The sequence below is a fragment of the Nematostella vectensis genome, chromosome 9 (assembly GCF_932526225.1).
Source record: "Nematostella vectensis chromosome 9, jaNemVect1.1, whole genome shotgun sequence".
NCBI lineage: Eukaryota > Metazoa > Cnidaria > Anthozoa > Actiniaria > Edwardsiidae > Nematostella > Nematostella vectensis.
In genome coordinates, this window is record NC_064042.1 from 12,099,548 (window position 1) to 12,119,880 (window position 20,333).

Below are 20,333 nucleotides of genomic sequence, written 5' to 3' on the forward strand. Positions count from 1 at the left end.
GTCACGTGATTTGTGACGTCATCAATGACGTCACTAGAAGCACAAATATGCTGACGTCATCAAAATAAAAAAATATATATTTCATTAAAAAAACATTGTATGACAACCAAACTCGGTAGGTGTCATGTTGGTGTCAAGGGGAGGGGTGATCCAATATGGTCACGTGATTGTGACGTCATCAATGTAGAAAACATTCATATCTCGTGAAAGAAACATTGTATAACAACCACACTTGGAAGCTGTCATGTATGTGTCAAGGGCGGTGCCAAGATATGGTCACGTGATACGTGACATCATCGATGACGTCACTAAAAGTAAAAACTACCCTGACGCCGAAACATCGTATGACAGCTAAACTTGTTATGTGTGTTTTATGTGGGGGGAAGGGGGTTTAACAAATTGGGTGGGAGATTTGTGAAATCGTTGAAATCGTCAAAAACAAAAATATAATAATAATATTCAAAATTTCTAGACTGTTAAGCGAAAGTGAAGCAAAGATTTTGTCGTTTGGTCACAACACACAAAGAAATCATTGCAGCAATCAGTTGGTTTCTATTTGTTAGTTTTAAATGCTAAAATTGTAACTCTAATATTTTGGCCTTTTGCGGCTCGGTGAAAAATCGGTTTTACGTTTTTTGTCTCCCCCCTCCCCTATAATAGACTTTATTGTTCGAGCCGTTTCAGGAGCCTGGCTCTAGCTTGTCATGACACGAATAGCGGAGTTCAGAAGTCAATGAATGGAAAACTGCTTCTACTGGTTGCGACGACAGTGCGCTATTAGACTTATCCGGCTCTTAAGAGTCGCAGCAAGCCGATGTTTACCACCAGGAAGGTCGAATGTAAAGCCTAAAATGCAAGAATTATCAAGAGCTCAACACGCGTTGAGTTGCGATGGAATATTCGACAAAATCTGAGTAGGATGTTTATATTACGATTCTTCGTTTTTACCCTGGTTCTTTGGCTGAAGTTAGTTTCATGTGGAGGTTAGTATAGTCTTAAAGTATGTTGTATTTTAAAACGAGCTCTCAAATGTTGTGGGTGGTCTTATTTTGGTTAATATATCTAAACTGGTTAGGAACATTGTACTGATTTTATGTTTACAGTCGAATGGTTTTTGGAATGTCTGTTTGACTTTGCGGAACTCTGTAATAGAGTCCAAGATATTCAAGATAATATTGACTACAAGTTGGAAATATATTAGTATCAAACGTGTAACCATTATGGCTGGCAACTTCCTTATCTGAAAAATCTGTTAATTTATCACTTATTAATTTACAGAGTGTTCTATGTTCACTAACTGCAGAATAGGGATAGTTTCGTTACGCCGAAATCCTTAGAATGGATAAGATTTCTTGTTATTTTGTTTCGCTGTTGTTTATGTTGTTTTCTAAGCGAGAATGTTTGCATGTTTTTCACGAATTTTTATGTTCTAGATCATTCTATAAAAGGTCACGCGACATTGTACGAGAATCACTCAATTGTAAAAACAACGTGTCAGGCTCGACAAATATTTAACGTAGGCGTCAATTATTAAACCTTTCTTTTCTGATTTATTCTTAATGAAAGCTCAACCTCAATTCTGGCCTTTATCATTTGCGGGTATTGTGAAACCTTATACAGTAATGTAAGTGTTTCTTTTTCGAGATGGCTATTTAGTTTACCATCATCATGTCCGTTGATTGGTGTTGACTGTGTCATAATCGCTTCACAGTTTAACGCGTATATCGTTTACTATAAATCCGCTTTTTCGTTTAATATACTGCGTCATGTGGCTTTAAATGGTAGAACATAATAACAAACAAATAGATCAGCAAGAATAATGTATCTTCGGTGGCCAAGAGGGGAGTAAGGGGTGGGGGTAACCCTCACTAAACGCCTTGGGGCCCTCTAGGTTATTTAGACGTTTGTTAGGGATTTGCAAAGACAAAGAGAGAGAGAGAGAGAGAGAGAGAGAGAGAGAGAGAGAGAGAGAGAGAGAGAGAGAGAGAGAGAGAGAGAGAGAGAGAGAGAGAGAGAGAGAGAGAGAGAGAGAGAGAGAGAGAGAGAGAGAGAGAGAGAGAGAGAGAGAGAGAGAGAGAGAGAGAGAGAGAGAGAGAGAGAGAGAGAGAGAGAGAGAGAGAGAGCTAATACGACGGCTTATATGTTACAGTGATCCTTAATTGTCTGTACTGCTAGTGAAGAATATCTATCACGCTACGGATTTTAGCTATCCCTTTCCGACAGCTAATACGTGGTTCGTATACAAGCCGCGTAACCCGTTGGACGTCTCAGAGGGCTCATCGGTCACTTTCAAATGGGAATTCTCCAGCCCTCTACAACCTGTGCTGTCCCAGTGGACGGTCTACGAGGATGATGGGGGTTTCGTCCTTATCGCGCAACGCAGCGGGGGACTCTCCGCCCCCGTCCAGTACACCAACAGGCTTCAGGGCAGGGTCAAGGTCGAGGAGACAGCTTCCTTGCGCGTGGATGATATCAAGATGAGTGACGCGGCAAGATATGGGTGTAATATTACTTTTGAGGGGGGCGAGAAGTTGTCGAATATCACCAGGTTGATCGTACATTCAGGTGTGTATTAGTAAGCGTTACTATAGATCAGGTACCTCTCTCCAAAAGGCTAGGCACTACATGGAATTTAGGACAAGTATCCCCCTTATTCCTCAAAAGGTGACGGAAAGAAAAGGCTTCAGGCGCGTACCAAGATTGGCTCAGAGGGGATGCGCAGTCATAGGTATCATATGAAAAAGCATAGTATTTGAAGATCCCTTAATAAGAAATGACCCACTTTTTGGCCGCGCGCGCCTGGGCTATATGCTCGTCATCCCCCAGGGCGAAAGGAAAACACATGCTTATATCCCTTCCTTCCCCGAGGGCAATAACAGTTCATCACACAAGACCGTGATAAAAACAATAAAGAGCCATGCCCCCTTTTGTCAAGCCTACGGGTCTGAACAACGATAACCCCATGAGCTAGACATGAGCAAAAAATGGCAAAATTAAAATTGTAAGGTTGTGTTAGGTTACATTTTGCTTATATTTTGCCTAGAGGTTCCTTGCATAATATATAACAAAATAAGCTTTAGTATTTTTGGTAGATGATCCGTTCTTGAGATATGATTGAGCAAAGTTGCCATAAATCATGAAAAAAGTAGCAATTTCGCCCAAATTGGGCAATTTCAGACAAATCAAGAGTCTCAAGAACGGATTATCTACCAAAAAATACTAAAGCTTATTTTGTTTTATATTACACAAGGAACATCTATGCAAATAATCAAGCGAATGTAAGCTAACACGACCTTACAATTTGAAGTTTGCCATTTTTTGCTCCTGTCCATAAGCTATAATATTTTAATAGCGCAAAATTAGTCTTTACATATATTCCCAAAGCTTGTGATTCACGCTTTCTTACTGATTCTCCCGTAAATATGGTTTGTTATATTTGTAACAAGCGCGCCCTCTTGGTAGGGAAACTTCTTTTAAAAAACTGTCTAATTGTATATAAATGATGCACTGTTCTTTTCTCAGCGGAAGCCGATAGCGGTCGTCACGAGCGTCATCTTTACTGGCTATTCGTCGGACTGCTTTTTCTACTCGTGTTACTTGTAATCATTTACCTCTATCTACAACGACGAAGGCGAAGTAAGTTCACAGAACACAAAAAGGTTGGCACCCTACACCATCACCCATAACCTAAAAAGCATATCACCCTTCGTCATCATCCATAACCCTAAAAAGGATTTCACCTACACCATCATCCATAACACGAAAGTGATTTCACCCTACACCATCATGAATAACTCAAAATCATCATCATCATCATCATCATCATCACCATCATCATCATCATCATCATCATCATCATCATCATCACCACCATCATCATCATCATCATCATCATCATCATCATCATCATCATCATCATCATCATCATCATCATCATCATCATCATCATCATCACCATCATCATCATCATCATCATCATCATCATCATCATCACCATCATCATCATCACCATCATCATCATCATCATCATCATCACCGTCATTATCATCATCGCCATCATGTAGGCGCGTTCCCAGGAGTGGTTGAGTGGAGGGGGAGGGGAGGTGGGGAGTGCGCAGTAATTGGTATAAAATGGGAAAAGGATAGTATTTTACGATTCTTCAATAAGAAATGACCAGCTTTTTGGCGACCAAGCGGGGTGTGTGCCTTACCCCTCTTAACGCGCCTGACCATCACCATCATCCTGTCTTCATCGTCATGATTACCAAATCATCAGAAGAGGTAGCATCATTTTAGCATCATCTTGACGCATTATATCGTATCTCTTTTTCTTTCTATTTCAGAAATGATCGCCTCAAGGTAAGCCTAAAGTCAATCGTGAGCTATGTGTACAAGATGTCATTTTAACCGAGTGCAAAAACTTAACTACTTGTGTGCTCGTTCTTGAGGTGTAGTATGGAACCAGGAGCAAATATCTCGGGTATTTCTCCAAGCGATAATTTGATTCAACTTTGGGTTCTCTATTTGAACAGCAAGCCCTTTTACATAAGAGACACTTCCATTTAATTTAAAGAATGCTGATTATTCCTCGTTGAAAATGCACGATTCACTTGTAAGGGGGCTTCATAGAAATCATCCACGATAAAGTCTAATATTTTATTAACAATGTTTTAATGGACTTACCTTGGTCATGAATCCTAGCGTAGAATGGCCGTATGATTGACCCTTTTTAAATGCCTTTTATTTGAAGGATGAAGCAACAGTCATACCCACCAAGGTCTTTAAACTTGGTACGTACTAAACACTTCGTGTTTGTGTATATTTTTTACTAAATGCGCTCTCGTATACAATTCGCCGTTTTCAATATGAAACACATAACACATGGTGCTCCTCCAACAATAGGACGCGATAGAAGAAGATTACCATGGCCCCGGAAGCGGCGCCGAGTATCAGGTGCCACCCATTGCACCCGCAAACTCGCTCAAGATACGGGAATACCCGCGGGATAGTGTGGTGGTTGTCAAGGTGATAGGAAAAGGCGCTTTTGGCCTGGTTGCTAAGGGCATAGTCCAACTGAGCGGGAAGAATGAAGGCTCTGTGGTCGCACTAAAAATGCTCAGAAGTAAGTTTGTTTACGTTACGTCTGAGCGAGCGGTGTGTTTGTCGTAGGCCTGTATTCGTTAAAATGCATTCTTGGGTACCCAGGGCGTCTCGGTCAGGGTAACAAGGCGAGATAACGAATCGGCGGAGGGGTGAGGGGGCGGTAGAGGAGAAATGAGGGAGAAGAGATCTTCTCGATTCTTTCTCTTCTCTCCCCCCCTCCCCCCTCCCCCTCCGGTGGGCATTTCCTTCTCGCGCCTGTGACCTCGACGCCCTGGGTTCCAGAGGACGGTTAGTACGAATTGATTTAACCTTCGAAATATCATATAAAACATTCCAGATGCACAAAATGTTGCCCGCTCGTAAGGCCTAACGTAACTGGCTACCTCATTGTTCTATTTTATTCCCGGTCTATTTGTTTCCCATCGTTTTGTCTGTGGTGCGACAATCTAATAAGGTGAAATAAGGAACTGCTACACAATCCGCGATACGCTTTAGAAAAATAGTGTCGGGTGTCTAATTATAATATCGAGTGTTTCTGCCATTGGCATTTACAGAGAACGCAACTGAAGACGATCACAAGGACTTCATGGCGGAGCTTGAGTTGATGAAAAGCTTGGAGCATCATGCGAATGTCATTGCACTGTACGGCTACGTCACGGAGTCAGGTGCGAGTCACCATGGCAAATTTTATCAATATTGTTATCATCATCCATAGCCGTAGCAGGCCTCGAATTATTGGGGGTCACGGGAAAGAAACATAAAGAAAAGAATGGGGGGGGGGCACGACCACGCCCCTAATGGTCATTTCCTTATAATTTTTTTAAATATTGGAGGGCTGGATCCCCCAGTGCCCCACCCTCTGCTACGGCCCTGTCATCATCATCATCGTCGTCATCGTCATCATAATCATCATCATCATCATCATCACCATCATCATCATCATCATCATCATCATCATCATCATCATCATCATCATCATCATCACCATCATCATCATCGTCGTCGTCGTAGTCGTCATCATCATGACCTTCTCCCCATCTTGACCCATGATCAGCCCACTACAGTCATAATCGTATTTCATAAGGATTATTCTCATCATGATTACTGACGTCATGCGTCATCATCATCACCATTTCATATTTGCAATTTGTTGCGTCAATCCTGTGATTCTGGGTTTTGTCTTCGCAGTTATCATCATTATTAAGATATCATTATCATCTTCATTGTCATCATCATTATTCTTATCTATCATCATCAGCAATAACAGTCATTATTAGCACCATTAGTATAGTACGCCACTAGATATACATTTTTCCTCATCAATACCAAATTACTCCTTGCAGAGCCTGAAATGATGATTATCGAGTTCGTGGCACACGGAGATCTACTCGGGTATCTTCGGAAAAGCCGAGGCCTTCAAGACACTTATTTTGACGATCCGGACCTCGCACCCGTCAGCTCGTTAACCACCCAACAGCTTTTCACTTACGCATGGCACGTAGCTAATGGCATGGAATTCCTCGCTTCGAAAAAGGTCATTGAAATGCTGGATTTGTTACACAGGCTGATGTCTGATGTTGAAGTCTTTTCCGATTTAAAAGTCGTTATCTTTATGACGGGAGACTGCGGGTAAACTCTCCCCATATACATAGAGTTTAAATAAATCGTATCTTAGTACTGTCAACCTCGCCATATATTGTGCATCCTGAGAATTTCCAGGAAGAGAAGGAATTTTTTCTTGGAAATGCGCATTACATGAACACTAGTGTAGCTAATTTCGTTTTTTTTTTCATACTACACGTTTAGAGCAGTCTTGAATATCTCAGTTGCGTTAACTTGGAGTCTAAATATTCTTAGAAGTTGCCTAATTCGGTTCTATTTCTCTCGCATTAGGTCATCCACAGGGATCTCGCCGCAAGGAATGTGCTGGTTGGGGAAGGTCAAATGTGCAAGATTACGGACTTTGGACTCGCACGTAACGTGCACAATGACAACATCTACACACGTACATCTCGGGTGAGCATTCGCCGTGAACCCCGATTGAACGACATGAAAATTGACAAAAACATACATTACATTATATCCCAATTGTTAAATGCCGGCTTTATTTTCAGATTTCGGCGATAGTCCACTAGCAAAGAATTCATTTTTCAAGCTAGCGATCCCGGGTTTGGTGCAAAGTTAGTTACCTTTTTCTAGAGCACAAACCTGGCTCTCTATACAATGAAAACTCTAGAGATGTTTGTATCTACACTAACGAGTAAATCAGTCGAATGTCAAGCGTATTTGATCATGTCCCTCGATGTTATTTGCTCTATATAATTGCTAAGCATTTGTATTGTGTTTACTATGCAGGGTCGTCTTCCCGTTAAGTGGACAGCTTACGAGTCGCTTCTGTACGGAACCTGCACCACCATGAGCGATGTGTAAGCCAAAGAATCAAGAATTAAGCCTAGTTTGCATTAGTGACACCAGATTTTGTTTTAACAAATCACCATAAGCGTTAGAAACGCGAACAATGACAAGCCCTTTTCCCAACTAATCACTATCAGCGTTAGAAATGCAAACTATGACGAGCCCTTTTTCTAACAAATCACTATCAGCGTTAGATATGCAAACTATGACGAGCCCTTTTTCTAACAAATCACTATCAGCGTTAGAAATGCAAACTATGACGAGCCCTTTTTCTAACAAATCACTATCGGCGTTAAAAAAAGCAAACTTTGACGAGCCCTTTTTCCTGACAAATCGCTTCGATGTGCAAGCAAAAGAATCAAGAATTAAGTCTAGCTTTCACAAATGACACAAGGGTTTGTTTCTAGTGAAAAAAAAAATAAATTAGTAAACTACCTCCACGAAACACGATCGCCATCGCCATCTTGAAACGAGAAGAAGGTTGATTTGCCAGTTATTCTCACAAGACATAACCAATTAACTGTTGTTTTATCTTCGTTGTGTTTCGTTATCACTTTGCAAAGCTAAACGTAATCGCAAGGGCAAGAAAAAGGAAAAAAAACTAGGCTTTAAGGAAGCGTACGTCCTAATAGCCACCGACTTTTATATCATCTCTGTTGCCCCCTGGGTAATTAAACTTTGCAATAAAGATTTTTTTACGGATAAACCCTGCCGTATACTTTCACTTTTTAAAAACATGTGTACTGATTTAGGTGGAGTTATGGCGTGGTTCTTTATGAGATATTCACCATTGGTGGGTCGCCGTATCCCGGGAAGGACGGGAAGGCTGTGGTTGAGCTCCTACAAGATGGCTACAGGATGCCTAAACCAGATCATCTCAACGAATCTTTGTAAGTGTTAACCAATAATATCACATGCCCTTTATCCTAGCGATCACTAACTATGACGAGTCCTTTTTCCCAACAAATCACTTTGATTTGAAAAACATACGTTAGAAACACAAAGTATCTACTTAGATTCCTACTTAACTTATCATTGTGAGTATTTCGCTGAACAGATAAAAAGCCTTTGCTAGCAGGGAAAGCAGACTAAAGTTTTTATAACTACTAGATATATTTAGGCATTGCCTTAAGCGAAGCCCAAAACTTATTAACTTTTTCGTATCTGCAAAGTACAAACAATGGTCGGTTAAAAATTTAAAATAATGTGCTTTACAAATATAATTGTGCTATACATAGATTTTCTAAATTCGAAACACTATTTAGGCCATTTAATATATTTTGTAGTTTCCATAGAAGATAGAGTAGATACAGTAGTATAAGAAGATACATTTCTTCTTACGTTTATCCAAACCTAACCCTAACTAAGATTTACGAAATCGCTTGGATTTACAAAATACTATGAAGTTAAGTTTAAGCAATCCGCGTGATTATCAAAACTATTGAATTTCTGATTCTGTTGACGAATTGTTTTGACAATCTCTACGGCGAACAGTAAAAACGCTTTCTGTCGATAAAAACCATTTGTATTTGCCTCAATCACAATTCCCCATCCCAGATTCAAGCAAGTTCATGTTATTAACATATTCTACTTCTTCGACAAGTCCCTCTTAAGTTGGAGTTACATATAAATTAATAAAAAAAAACAAAGTCATTGTCTTTCGGGTTCCCAATCAGCGTTGAAACAAAACTTCCAATTCGTAGTTCTGTTCCAAATACCAGGGTGCATTGAATTCTTTCACATTCACTTCCCTTAGGATTCTGAGTTTACCTTGAAATGAAATCACATGAAATCCTTTTAGTACTTATTTAACTATAACTAATAGGCTTATACTTTTTAAATATGCGGATGATAGCACAATTGCGTCTTCTGTGTTTTCTAAGGAAGACCCTTCTCTCAATCTAGTCCAAGAATTTTTTAAATGGTCCAATATTAATGAAATGCTTTGCAATGTAAGGAGCTGATAGTCCGGAAGAAAACAATAATTCTGATTATCAATGCAGTTTGCAACATTCCTCAGTGCAGTGACGTGCATTTATTAGGCCTTACCATTCAAAGCGATCTACTTAAAGCCAACAAATGTCTCCATATTCTTAGGACCCTTAGGAAAGAACAATATAGTCAACTAGAAATAGACCTTTTATTCTTCTCCCTGGTGTTGCCATGTATCACTTACGGCTTATCCGTTTTCTTAGATAGGTGTCATAAACGCCGGTTCGTATAAACACCTGTTTGTATAAGATATACTCGCCAAGCAATATGCCTGTCATTTCAAACCACCCTTTACGTTCTTACTTACCCGCTATAAAAGAAACAAATACAATCTTCGTGGCACGCGCTATATAACACCAAATGTTAAAACTGAACGCTTTAAAAAAAAATTTAACCAACAGAATTGCATTCAAATATCTAATCTAGTAGCTAGTCCTATCTTTCAGCACTAATTGTAACATAGGAGATGCATTTTTATCCTTTGATAATAAAGACTATTATTGTTGTTGTTGTTGTTGTTGTTGTTGTTGTTGTTGTTGTTGTTGTTGTTGTTGTTATTGTTATTATTATTATAGGTTAAGCTTATAATGTTATTTTATAGTTAGCTGTGTAGCTTACAAGAGCTATTTTTTACTAATGTTTGTTGATTTGCTACATGTTAGCGTACTTTTACGAAGGTTAGCTTCGACGTCCCTAAAACCCCTGTTTTGTCTTCGATATCATCGCACAAATAGCTGCCACTTGTCGCCAATTGACAATTGATTTTCTTTATCGTCACACTCCGATGGGTAGCCGCCACTACTAGGCTACATATTAAACCCAAGGTGATAAACCCACGAAATTGGTCTTGAATACATCCTCAGTTGACCAGTGTGTGGGTTAAGCCCCCAACGGTTGATCTCTACAGAAGAGCTTGATTTGCAGTTTTGAGTCAAAGTAGAGTTGTCGCCTGGCAAACGAACGAAAGATCCACAAGCTGGGGGAGGAGCATACTGGACCGAGAAGTGATCTACTACAGCCGCTCCCACGCTATCATTAGTTGCCATGATGTCGATAGTGCGACCGACTCTAAGCTTATGGCATCTCAACCTTAGCTGCGTAAAACCGATCAAATCCCTGAGCTGTTGTATCCCCGGTTCTTCTATCAGTAGCATTCCATGGTCGTATTGTGCAATATCACTGTAATTACTTGAGAATACCCGTTTGGAATCTATGATCGGTAACTCTTTGATTTGAATTTGTGAGATCAATGTTCAGCCTCCTAAAAAGAAAACATTTTGAGAATATTTTCTATGAAAGAAAAATGAAAAAAACTCCAATTACACACCTTTGTCAGTCTGCATGTCACAGAAAGCTCGCAATGGCTGATGGGTACCAGAAGGGTCGAGCCAATATTCTCCGCTTTTCCTGCGACGGTGGAAAAGTTGGGCCTTAATTTGCTTGCACGAGAGTCCAGGTAGTTCTGGAGAAGAGCCAAGTCCTGTTCGATTGATAGATTGTAAAAAAGAATGTTATAAATGTATAATAGTTTGACGGGATGACTTACTTTCTGTTACATACCATTTTCGCAATTCCTTCCGTTGTACCCTCGTTGGCAAGAACAAGTGTAGTTGTCATCATGGTACGAAGCTTGGCAGCTGCCCCCATGCAAGCACGGTCCATCATAACAGGGACTCTATTCAATGAAAGAAAAACTCAGACCTTCACAATCTTTCTCCATTTTTCGCACTTACATCTAATTTGAGAGCTGTTGTGTGGAACGTAGCTTGTAGAGCTAAGAGGAGTACATGCGGACTGTCGACTTTTGCGATCTGTAGGTCTGGTGAACACCGAGAGCGCGTCGCAAAACAAGGCGCATCTTATTAAAAATTAAGGGGATTTTGTTGTTTAGAATTTAGTTAAACAAAGTCTGTTCAGTCTACGAAACAGGCGCTCATAAGTTTTAAATTTAATCAGAGCCTCAATCTGGTGTCGCGCGAAGATGTTCTTCATCCTTTTCCTGACTGGTCCCAGGCTTGTGCTCGGCACTCTTTCCACAACTGGATATCTGCTCCTCTTATCGATAATCACGAGGCTGTAGTTTCCGTCTGGATACGGTCCACCGAAATCTGTTGAGACGTTCTCGCAAGGTTTATTAAGGATTTGGGTTGGCTTGATAGGTTCTTCCTTGTGGCTTTTGGTTGCTACTTGGCAATTAAAGCACTGATCGACTGCTGTATCTATCATGCTGTTCATTTTTGGGAACCAATACTTCTGTCTGAGCATTTGCTTGGTCTTTGTCTTGCCAAGTGTCCCAGTCTGTTATCGATCTTGACGATCTTTCTCTGCAGTACTTCCGGAAGCACGATTCTTTCTACCCGGAATATCAGTCCTTCTGAAACTGGGTGTTTTTACCTCACTTGGTAGTATGGCTATATGTCCTTATCTCTTCTAAACTTCTCCCAGTCACTTCTTGATATTCTCTCTGCCAATTTCTGTAATGTCTTATCTTTCAGTGTCTCTTCCCTGATTCTCTTTAGCGCAACTGTGTGATCCGCATCGACAGTTCACTTGATGATCTTCTCTGTTCTGTCGTCCCCAGTCTCCGGGAGGGGTGTCTGGAGAAGTAATCTAGTGGGTCTTGTTTGTCCTTCCCTGGTTCGGACATGAGCTCAAAGTCGACGTCTTGCATTTCCATTACCCATTTCTCTATTTGTGGGGGCATCTTCGAAGTTGCCTTGTTGAACATTGGCAGTAGAGGTTTGTGTGCGGTCACTATTCTGAATCTTGGTGCGCCTAGCGGGGAGATCCTCAGCCTCTCTTTAGCCCACTTGATTGCTAGTGCATCCTTCCCTGTCTGACTGTATCTCCTCTAAGTGTCTGTCATTGTGCGGCTGTTAAAGTGTACAGGTTGCACTCCTTTGTCTGTCTGTTGATACAGCGATGCGCAGAGTCCTTAGTGGCAGCTGCCTCCTTGCGGAGTATGATTGGGCGCCTGGGGTTAAAGTACGCCATCGTTGTCTCGCTTGAGATGATCTCCTTTATCTCCCGAAATGCTTTCTCTTCTCCTTCTCCCCAGTGGAATTTTTCTCGTTATCTCAAATAGTGGTGCAGCTATGGTGGCATAAGTGCTGATGACGTTGTCAAGGTACATCGCCATTCCGAGAAAGCTTCTCACCGCCTCCTTGTCCTCAGGTTTCACGCTCTCCTTTACTGCTCTCACCTTGTCCGGTGCTGCAATTTCTTGCTTTTCAAATTCGCACTTCTCCCCGTTGAATGTTATCGCGTGTTATCCTTTGCTCTCTGGAAGACTGTTCTCAGCGTCTCAGCATGTTCTGCTTCATCTCTGCCTCCGATCAGGATATCGTATCGCTGCTCGATGCAGTTAGGGTTTGTGTACTTTGTCTTGGGCTAAACGACTAACGGTGAACACCAAGTGATAAGGTCTCCCTCTGGTCGAGCCATTTCTTGAGTGTTTGTTGCAGATAGTAGGCAACATTGCTTGGTCGCTGTGCCACTGGAATTGCTTCTGGGTCCATCTCCAGCTTGAACTCTATCGGCTTGCCTGTCTTGTCCCGGAAGCAGCCAATGCCGTCAATACCTTGAATTGCTTAGCAATTTCCTCACTCTTCGTTGCTTGCTTCACCGTTTTGATCCTTAGATCACTGGGTTCTCTGATGCATCCATCTGGATCGATCTTTAGCATTTCAAGCTCATGCAATATATCTTTTCCTATGAGTGGTGGCGAATCCATTTTTTTTCTCTTATCACCACGAAGCGAGTCTTCACCCCATGGTTTTTGTTCCGAATTGTGGCTTGAAACTCCCCTTTCATTTGAAGGTTGGTCTGAATGGTTCCTGGTGTGAATATGGCTGTCAAAGTTGTCAAGAGTCTAATGGTAGATTCTTGTCCCATCATAGAAGTCCCATTATGAATATTTTTTTTAATCAAAACAATACTCTGACAAGCTTTGCCCTTGTGCAGAAAATGTCATGGATGTAATAGCATTCCAAAGATTCAAAATAATTATTTAGACTGTTTAGATGCCATACTGTAGTTTTTATGTATTGATTTAGAGGCGATTCTCTCCTTCATTGGACCGAATATTCAAAAAAATGTCTGAAAATTAAAATCCAAAAATATATCTCCTTTCATGCATTACATATTGGTGCACCCTCCTTTACCATATAGTGGCCTTGTTGTTGGTGGCCTACTCCCAAATGAATGCAATGAAGAAAAAACAGATTGATTTTGGAAGCAAATCATAAAAAAAACATCCAAGGCATCACTGACAGTGCTAAAATGCTAACTTCTAATTTCAAACCAAACCCTTTCATTGATCTATGTTTCGGGTAGAGAGGAAGCAAAGAATATCAATTGACTAAAAAATAGTCGACGGGAGAGGAGATATAAAGTAAATTGACTCAACTTGTAAGGTTTGGTGAAAAAAATATAACAGTAATGAAAATAATTTGATTGAGCATTTCTTGACCTTTCCCCTTTCCCATTATCTTAACCCTTTCACCACCACAGGCCTCTAAAGAGGCCATGTCTATGCTATCCAAGCTATGTGAACAGAATTCTATTATTTAAAAAGAACAAGGTTGTTGCTAGTGTTATAAAGTTTGAGTATCTTGAAAAAACCCTTCAACTTAATAAAAGTTCCATTAATGTACATTTGTAAAGCTACATTCTGACAAGCTTTGTCCTTGCGAAGAACAATGGATGAAACAGGATTTCAAAGATCGAATATAGTGTCATAAACAATTTTAGATAAGATGCAATGCTGAAGATTTAATGTACCATTTTAAGTGGTGATTTTCCATCCCCATGGGAATTAATATCTACAAATATACATCCATTAATGCATTATATTTTGGTGTTTTGAGAAACCCTGGATCTAACTATTCCAATGAAATAAATCTAAACATCTAAAATAAATGTAATGGGCAAGAGACTTGGAAAGAAAATCCTAAAAAGAAAATATAAGTGAAAATAATAAATGAAAATTTCTAATTTAAAAATCAAATCTGTTCATTAATTTATTTTTGGTGTGAAGGGGAAATAGCGAAGAGCATCAATTGCATAAAAATAGTCAACAGGGAGAAGAAAAAAGAAGAAATATGACTCTTCAAGTGTTTGAAAAGAAAATATAATAACAATAATGTGATAATTATATTCAGAGCTTTTCTAAAATATCCCCTTTCCCATTATCTTTAGGTTGATAGAAAACTGTTTTCTTTACAGATTTATTATTTAAAAAGCAAAAGTTTGTTTTTAGTTTTATATTATATAAGTATCTTGTTCTAAAAAAATATATTGAGTGTGTACTGCTGAATCACATAGTAATGCCCTAGTCATTTGCGCCCCCTCCATTATGGTCCCGCAGAAGTCAGGGGTTAATGTGGGGTTTTAGACCACTTTTTAACCAGAATATGTGGTATTGACTGTTTTTGACTCTTAACTTGGAAACAGGCTTTTATTAAAGTTTAATCCCCCACCCTTACCTGGGACCATGGGTGTGGGGGTATGAAATAACTAGTGAATAAGAACATCCTACTGTTATCTTCAAGACATGGTTTTTAATTCGCATGTCTTCCAGTCTTTAGCATTCATCTTGGCCCTCAGGTAGTTCCTGGTTCATAAAAGAGTGAAAACAATTATTTATTATTTCTTTCAAAACAATATTTTCATCAAGCCATTTATCATCTAACTAATTTTCCACAACTATTTGAAAAAAAAATAAACACATGAGATGCAAGATGCAGACAATACATATTGAAAATTGGGGTTGATTTTTTTTATCCTCGGTAAGGAAAATTTCTCTTGTAAGTTGAAAAAGTTGCTGTATCTTCTAAGGATATGTATCTTCTTAGGACTAAGAGCACAGGATATAAAGACAAGAACGGTCTTCTTTAGCAGTATTTGACAAATGCAGCACGATATTGGTTAGCCTTTATGAAATATCTCAACACAATCAATCTGCCCTGAAGAAGTCTTTTTAAAGACGAAAATTTGGCAGAGTCGAATTCCAGTTTTTGGTGTATTGTATTTTATTCAACACAATCAAGAATATAGATAAAACGAAGAATGTCAAAACAAAAGCTGTTATGCTCAAAAAAATTTGATTACTAAGTTAAGTACTCGCATTCTCAAAGCATACAAAAGGACAACAAAAAGCCTAATAACTGTCATATCCTCAATAGACAATACAAATCGTCGTCCGAAACTCACCTTGCATTGTTTTTTTTGTCGCTTTCTTGTGGTTGTGTTCGCTTTATAATGTGAACTGTTACTTGCTTAAATTTACTAGCTAAAACCAGATAAATCTTGGCGTGAATGAATGTTAGTAGATCTCCTCTAGTTGACTTTATCCTTAAGTCACAAAATTTGAGGCAAAATAAATAATCATCGCATAATCGACAAGAAGTTTTTCCCTTGCTCCGTGCTTGTATTTAGTCGCCATTTCGGGGCCGAGTGGGGCCTGGGAGTCGCGCGGCTGACTGGCTGGCTGGCGAGTGACACCACAGGGTACCCACGCGATGACCACAAAAACCAAGTCGCATACCTATACCATATTTCTATGCCTATGGAGCTACGCGCGCGGCCTAGGGCCGCGCTTGGCTACGCTATTAATCCATTAGGTTGACACTGGCTCCGCTATCTGGTTCAACGTGCCAGCTACGTCACCAAGTCTCACCAACACTGTGCCTTTGGGCTTTTGTGATGTCACACTCTTCATATGGGATAGGTGCTTGGAAGTTAACTCCAGGTACCCACTATCCGATCCACTGCTGGAATCGTCGCGCTCTGGTTCATGGCTGACCTGATGGATACGTTTAAATCTTCTTCTATGCTTGTCTGTCCCGCCTTCTGACTTGCAACACACTGCAACGTGGTGATACTGGCCGCATTTTAGGCACTGTTTTCCATAGGCTTGGCAATAGTTCCCTGTCATTTACCTGTTAATCTCCTCCTTCTGTCCAGCATTTTCTATGAATTCTCGCAGATTTTTGTAAATTCGTGCCCTTAATCGCGTCCATTATGTAAGGGTACTTATGACGATATGTACCAAAATTCCGAAGTGTCCCACTATATATGGCGCCAAATCATTCTCTCGAAATGACAAATGAATCCAATAACTTAGAATCAATTTTGAATCACTTGCACTCTGGACTCTTATATTTCATTTCTATGAATTTATCAAGATTATATAAATTCGTATGTTGTATGTTGTATTCGTGTGCGTTTCTCTTTTTCGTGGTGTTTCTCGCAACGAAGTGACATCCTCTTGCAAGTCTTACTGTGACGGCAATAAAAACGTAAACGCTAACTTTACTGATTCATTACTGATCCTGTTCTTTTCTTGGCTGTTTGTATTTGGAGAATATGGTAAAATACCGACTTTCTCAAGTTGAAAGCAAGCGGAGAAGTGGGAGTCTGGGAAAGTGTAGTATCTTTGAAATTTATTTCTGTAAGGTATACTTCCTTTTCAAAAAGGTATTATTAAGGTGGGTGCCCCCATTCGCGGAGATTGCTTTCCAATTTATTTTTCTACCTAAAATCTTTGTTATATAGTATATAGTCCGTCACACGTCGAAAAAAAATGTTGCTGCCGGTGACCTAGCTGGAATCCTAACCCCTACCGAGGCAAAAAAAAAAAACACATCACAACCGAAATCTATTTTGAAATTTATAAAGCGTTTTACGTTTCTAAAACTGTAGAACATTGAAGTTCACTTCCCCTAGGACTAAGCTCACCTTAGAAGATTAAATTAAAGGTTAAGTATCTTACTTATACTTCACTCACGATAAAAGACTGTTGTTTTTAGGCTACTTTTGATTTCCCCAAGGCAGACAGATTAACCAACCTTATTTCTCCATTTTCGCAATTCACTCCGTTTTCCATGTTCGTGTATTTTTAGTGTTGTTTTATAGTAAGCTTTGTAGCTTTTAAGCATACGAGGAAGGAAAGTGGAAAATATTTTTTCCCGTAAATTTACGCGCGTTCCATTTTTGCGCCATCAACTATTTTCGACCAATCAGAAAACACTGAAAAAAACACAGGCATCCCATTGTGACCACGGGAACTTTGTCGTATAGCTTACTACTTCTTCTAAACTATGGGTTCCGCTGGGGGCTCCGCCCCTACCACACCCTTGCTTTGTTTGCTCTGTCCAATGTTAATGCCATCCCCTGTCTGTTGTACCTAGGTATGAGGTAATGACAGACTGCTGGCAAGAGAAGCCTGATCTCAGACCAAATTTTACCGAATTACGACAGAGAATTAAAGAAATGATGGACGCCGGCCATGACGTAAGTGGGGTTGAAAGGGAACAGATATTCAGGGCCGTAGCAGGGGGTGGGGCACTGGGGGCATGTACACCCTCCCCCACTGGCCAGAAGGGGCGTGGCTGTGCCCCCTCCCAATATTTTCTTAATGTTTCTGGATTGTGCCCTCTAATATCCTGAGGCATGCTACGGCCCTGATATCCCACACACGCGCAAGGCCATAGCAGAGGGCAGCGCCCCCAATACTTTCAAAAATGGCCGTGCCCCTCCCCCTAATGATTTCTTAATGTTTTTTTTTTTCGTGCTGCCTCTCAATAATTCGAGGCCTGCTACGGCTATGATATATTAGGTTGTTTTTTAAGTTGTTTTTTGGGGTCAAGGGGGGGATGTTTTTGCATTTGGGAATAATGGCATACGTTTGTTGACCTCACTAGTGAACGGTAAAGTAGCTAACATACAGGACTAATAATAAAACCAGGAATTCCTCAAAAATCCTATACAACCCCTAAACAACCACATTGGTTGCAATTTTTATTAATGTCTGAATGTGTTTGAGAGAGTTTAGAATAGGAGTTGTGGACCACAGCTTCTCTGCACCTTTTTATTAAGTATTTTGTATTTTTATCTAATTATTTGATTTTTATAAAGCGATAATCTAATCGAGCTTTATTTGCTTACACAGGAGTATATACGGTTGGAGGAGTATGATGCTAAATTATACGAAAACTTAGATGACTTGGACGTCTGATACCATGTGTAGGAATCAATAGATGAAGATTATCTTCTTCAGTGATGGGTATCCGTCAATCTGTCAGTTGAATGGCTCGCCATTTGAGTAGAATCGACTAAACTTATTTGCAGTGGAATAGTATCCAGCAGTTAATTGGCATTTAGCCGTTTTAGGGTATCAATCTGGCATCCCGCAGTTGGATGGTATCCTGCAGTTGTGGCGAATCCTGCAGTTGGAGGGTATTCTGCAGTTGAAGGGTATCCTTCAGTTGGAGGTTATTCTGCAGTTGAAGGGTATCCTGCAGTTGGAGGGTATTATGCTGTTGGAGGGTATCCTGCAGTTGGAGGGTATTATGCTGTTGGAGGGTATCCTGCAGTTGGAGGGTATTATGCTGATGGAGGGTATCCTGCAGTTGGAGGGTATTATGCTGTTGGAGGGTATCCTACAGTTGGAGGGTATTATGCTGTTGGAGGGTATCCTTCAGTTGGAGGGTATTATGCTGTTTGAGGGTATCCTTCAGTTGGAGGTTATTCTGCAGTTGAAGGGTATCCTGCAGTTGAAGGGTATCCTGCAGTTGGAGGGTATCCTGCAGTTGGAGGGTATTATGCTGTTGGAGGGTATCCTGCAGTTGGAGGGTATTATGCTGTTTGAGGGTATCCTGCAGATGGATGTTATTCTTCTGTTGAAGGGTATCCTTCAGTTGGAAGGTATCCTGCAGTTGGACGGTACCTTGCAGTTAGCCGGTATCCTATGACGATCTTGTGCCCTATATCTTATGTGTTTGTAGAGTACAACACGAACAGACTGAGTGACTTTTCGTGGTTCTTTTTGACCCGTGAGTTCAGTGATGTCCATGAGATGAAACCATTCGATAACAGAGGTGTACCAGAGGTTTTCCCGATTTTCTTATAACATTTAAACAATTACAAGAAAGGGCAGGTAGCAGGAGAAACCACTGTATGTCTCTCAATTCGTAAGATGGATAGATTTAGAACTCATTCGCAATTTTTTTTAAATGATGTAAATAGTTTTTATCAAAATGTATCAAACATATATCTTCTTGCCTGCTGATACGTAGAGTCGTGTTCAAGTTGTTATTTCTAACCTGAATTCGTGAAAGAATTCGGGATTCAATTTCAAAAATAATTGACAAAACAAATCATAAAAGGAAATTCATTATAAATATAATAATCATTATTTCCCAAGCAGAAACTACAAAATAGTTCCAATAGACGAGTATAAACAATCAAACATATTTTTATAGATAACAAGTGCAAGGATCGTGGAAGTATAAAACTACAATAATAAATCTTATTAAAACAACATTAAAGAATGCATTTATTGGTGTTTCCCCTTTTTTATTATTGTTAGTGTTAGCGATATTATAGGGCAACGTACGCTTCCGTTGCAACCAAAACAATGTTTTGAAAACGTTGGCCTATGAGCATACGAGAATCAGCACTCCTCAAGAATTTCTTTGCCTCTTTCACTAGTGAAGGTTGTGTCAATCAAATAGCACATTACTCGCTTTCTTATTGGTTTAGTTCACAAACTGTCAAGGTGGCCATGGTAGCGCGCGTCGTATCAGATAACACGTTTCTCGCATTTTTATTGGTTTACTTCACAAAACTGTCAAGGTGGCCACGGTAGCGCGCTTCGTATCAGATAGCACGTTTCTCGCATTCTTATTGGTTTAGTTCACAAACTTCAAGGTGGCCATGGTAGCGCGCGTCGTATCAGATAACACGTTTCTCGCATTCTTATTGGTTTAGTTCACAAACTGTCAAGGTGGCCATGGTAGCGCGCGTCGTATCAGATAACA

The 20,333-nt window shown here is 40.1% G+C and overlaps 1 protein-coding gene across 2 annotated transcripts; it reads left to right on the forward strand.

The window, feature by feature from the left end:
• Window positions 1–690: 690 nt before the first annotated feature.
• Window positions 691–19,858, forward strand: LOC5512388 (fibroblast growth factor receptor 1-A). Of its 2 annotated transcripts, XR_007313642.1 has the most exons (14): window positions 692–983; window positions 2,224–2,565; window positions 3,523–3,636; window positions 4,344–4,359; window positions 4,751–4,790; window positions 4,903–5,122; window positions 5,658–5,768; window positions 6,447–6,637; window positions 6,997–7,119; window positions 7,459–7,529; window positions 8,271–8,408; window positions 17,703–17,805; window positions 18,464–19,146; window positions 19,219–19,858. XR_007313642.1 is itself a non-coding variant. In XM_001632682.3 (13 exons), the coding sequence occupies exons 1-13, from the start codon at window positions 920–922 to the stop codon at window positions 18,527–18,529; spliced, it is 1,599 nt and encodes a 532-aa protein (XP_001632732.3). In that variant the 5' UTR covers window positions 691–919; the 3' UTR covers window positions 18,530–19,858. The 2 variants fall into 2 exon arrangements, 1 of the variants encoding a protein (XP_001632732.3); XM_001632682.3 differs by having other exon boundaries at window positions 691–983; window positions 18,464–19,858.
• The last annotated feature ends 475 nt before the right edge of the window (window positions 19,859–20,333 follow it).

What these genes read in the sequence shown, in the direction of transcription:
- LOC5512388 (XM_001632682.3), top strand. Translation starts at nt 920, where the DNA reads ATGTTTATATTACGATTCTTCGTTTTTACCCTGGTTCTTTGGCTGAAG. An exon ending in TGCACCACCATGAGCGATGT is followed by an intron (nt 7,530 to 8,270) that starts GTAAGCCAAAGA and finishes GTACTGATTTAG; the next exon opens with GTGGAGTTATGGCGTGGTTC. An exon ending in GATCATCTCAACGAATCTTT is followed by an intron (nt 8,409 to 17,702) that starts GTAAGTGTTAAC and finishes TGTTGTACCTAG; the next exon opens with GTATGAGGTAATGACAGACT.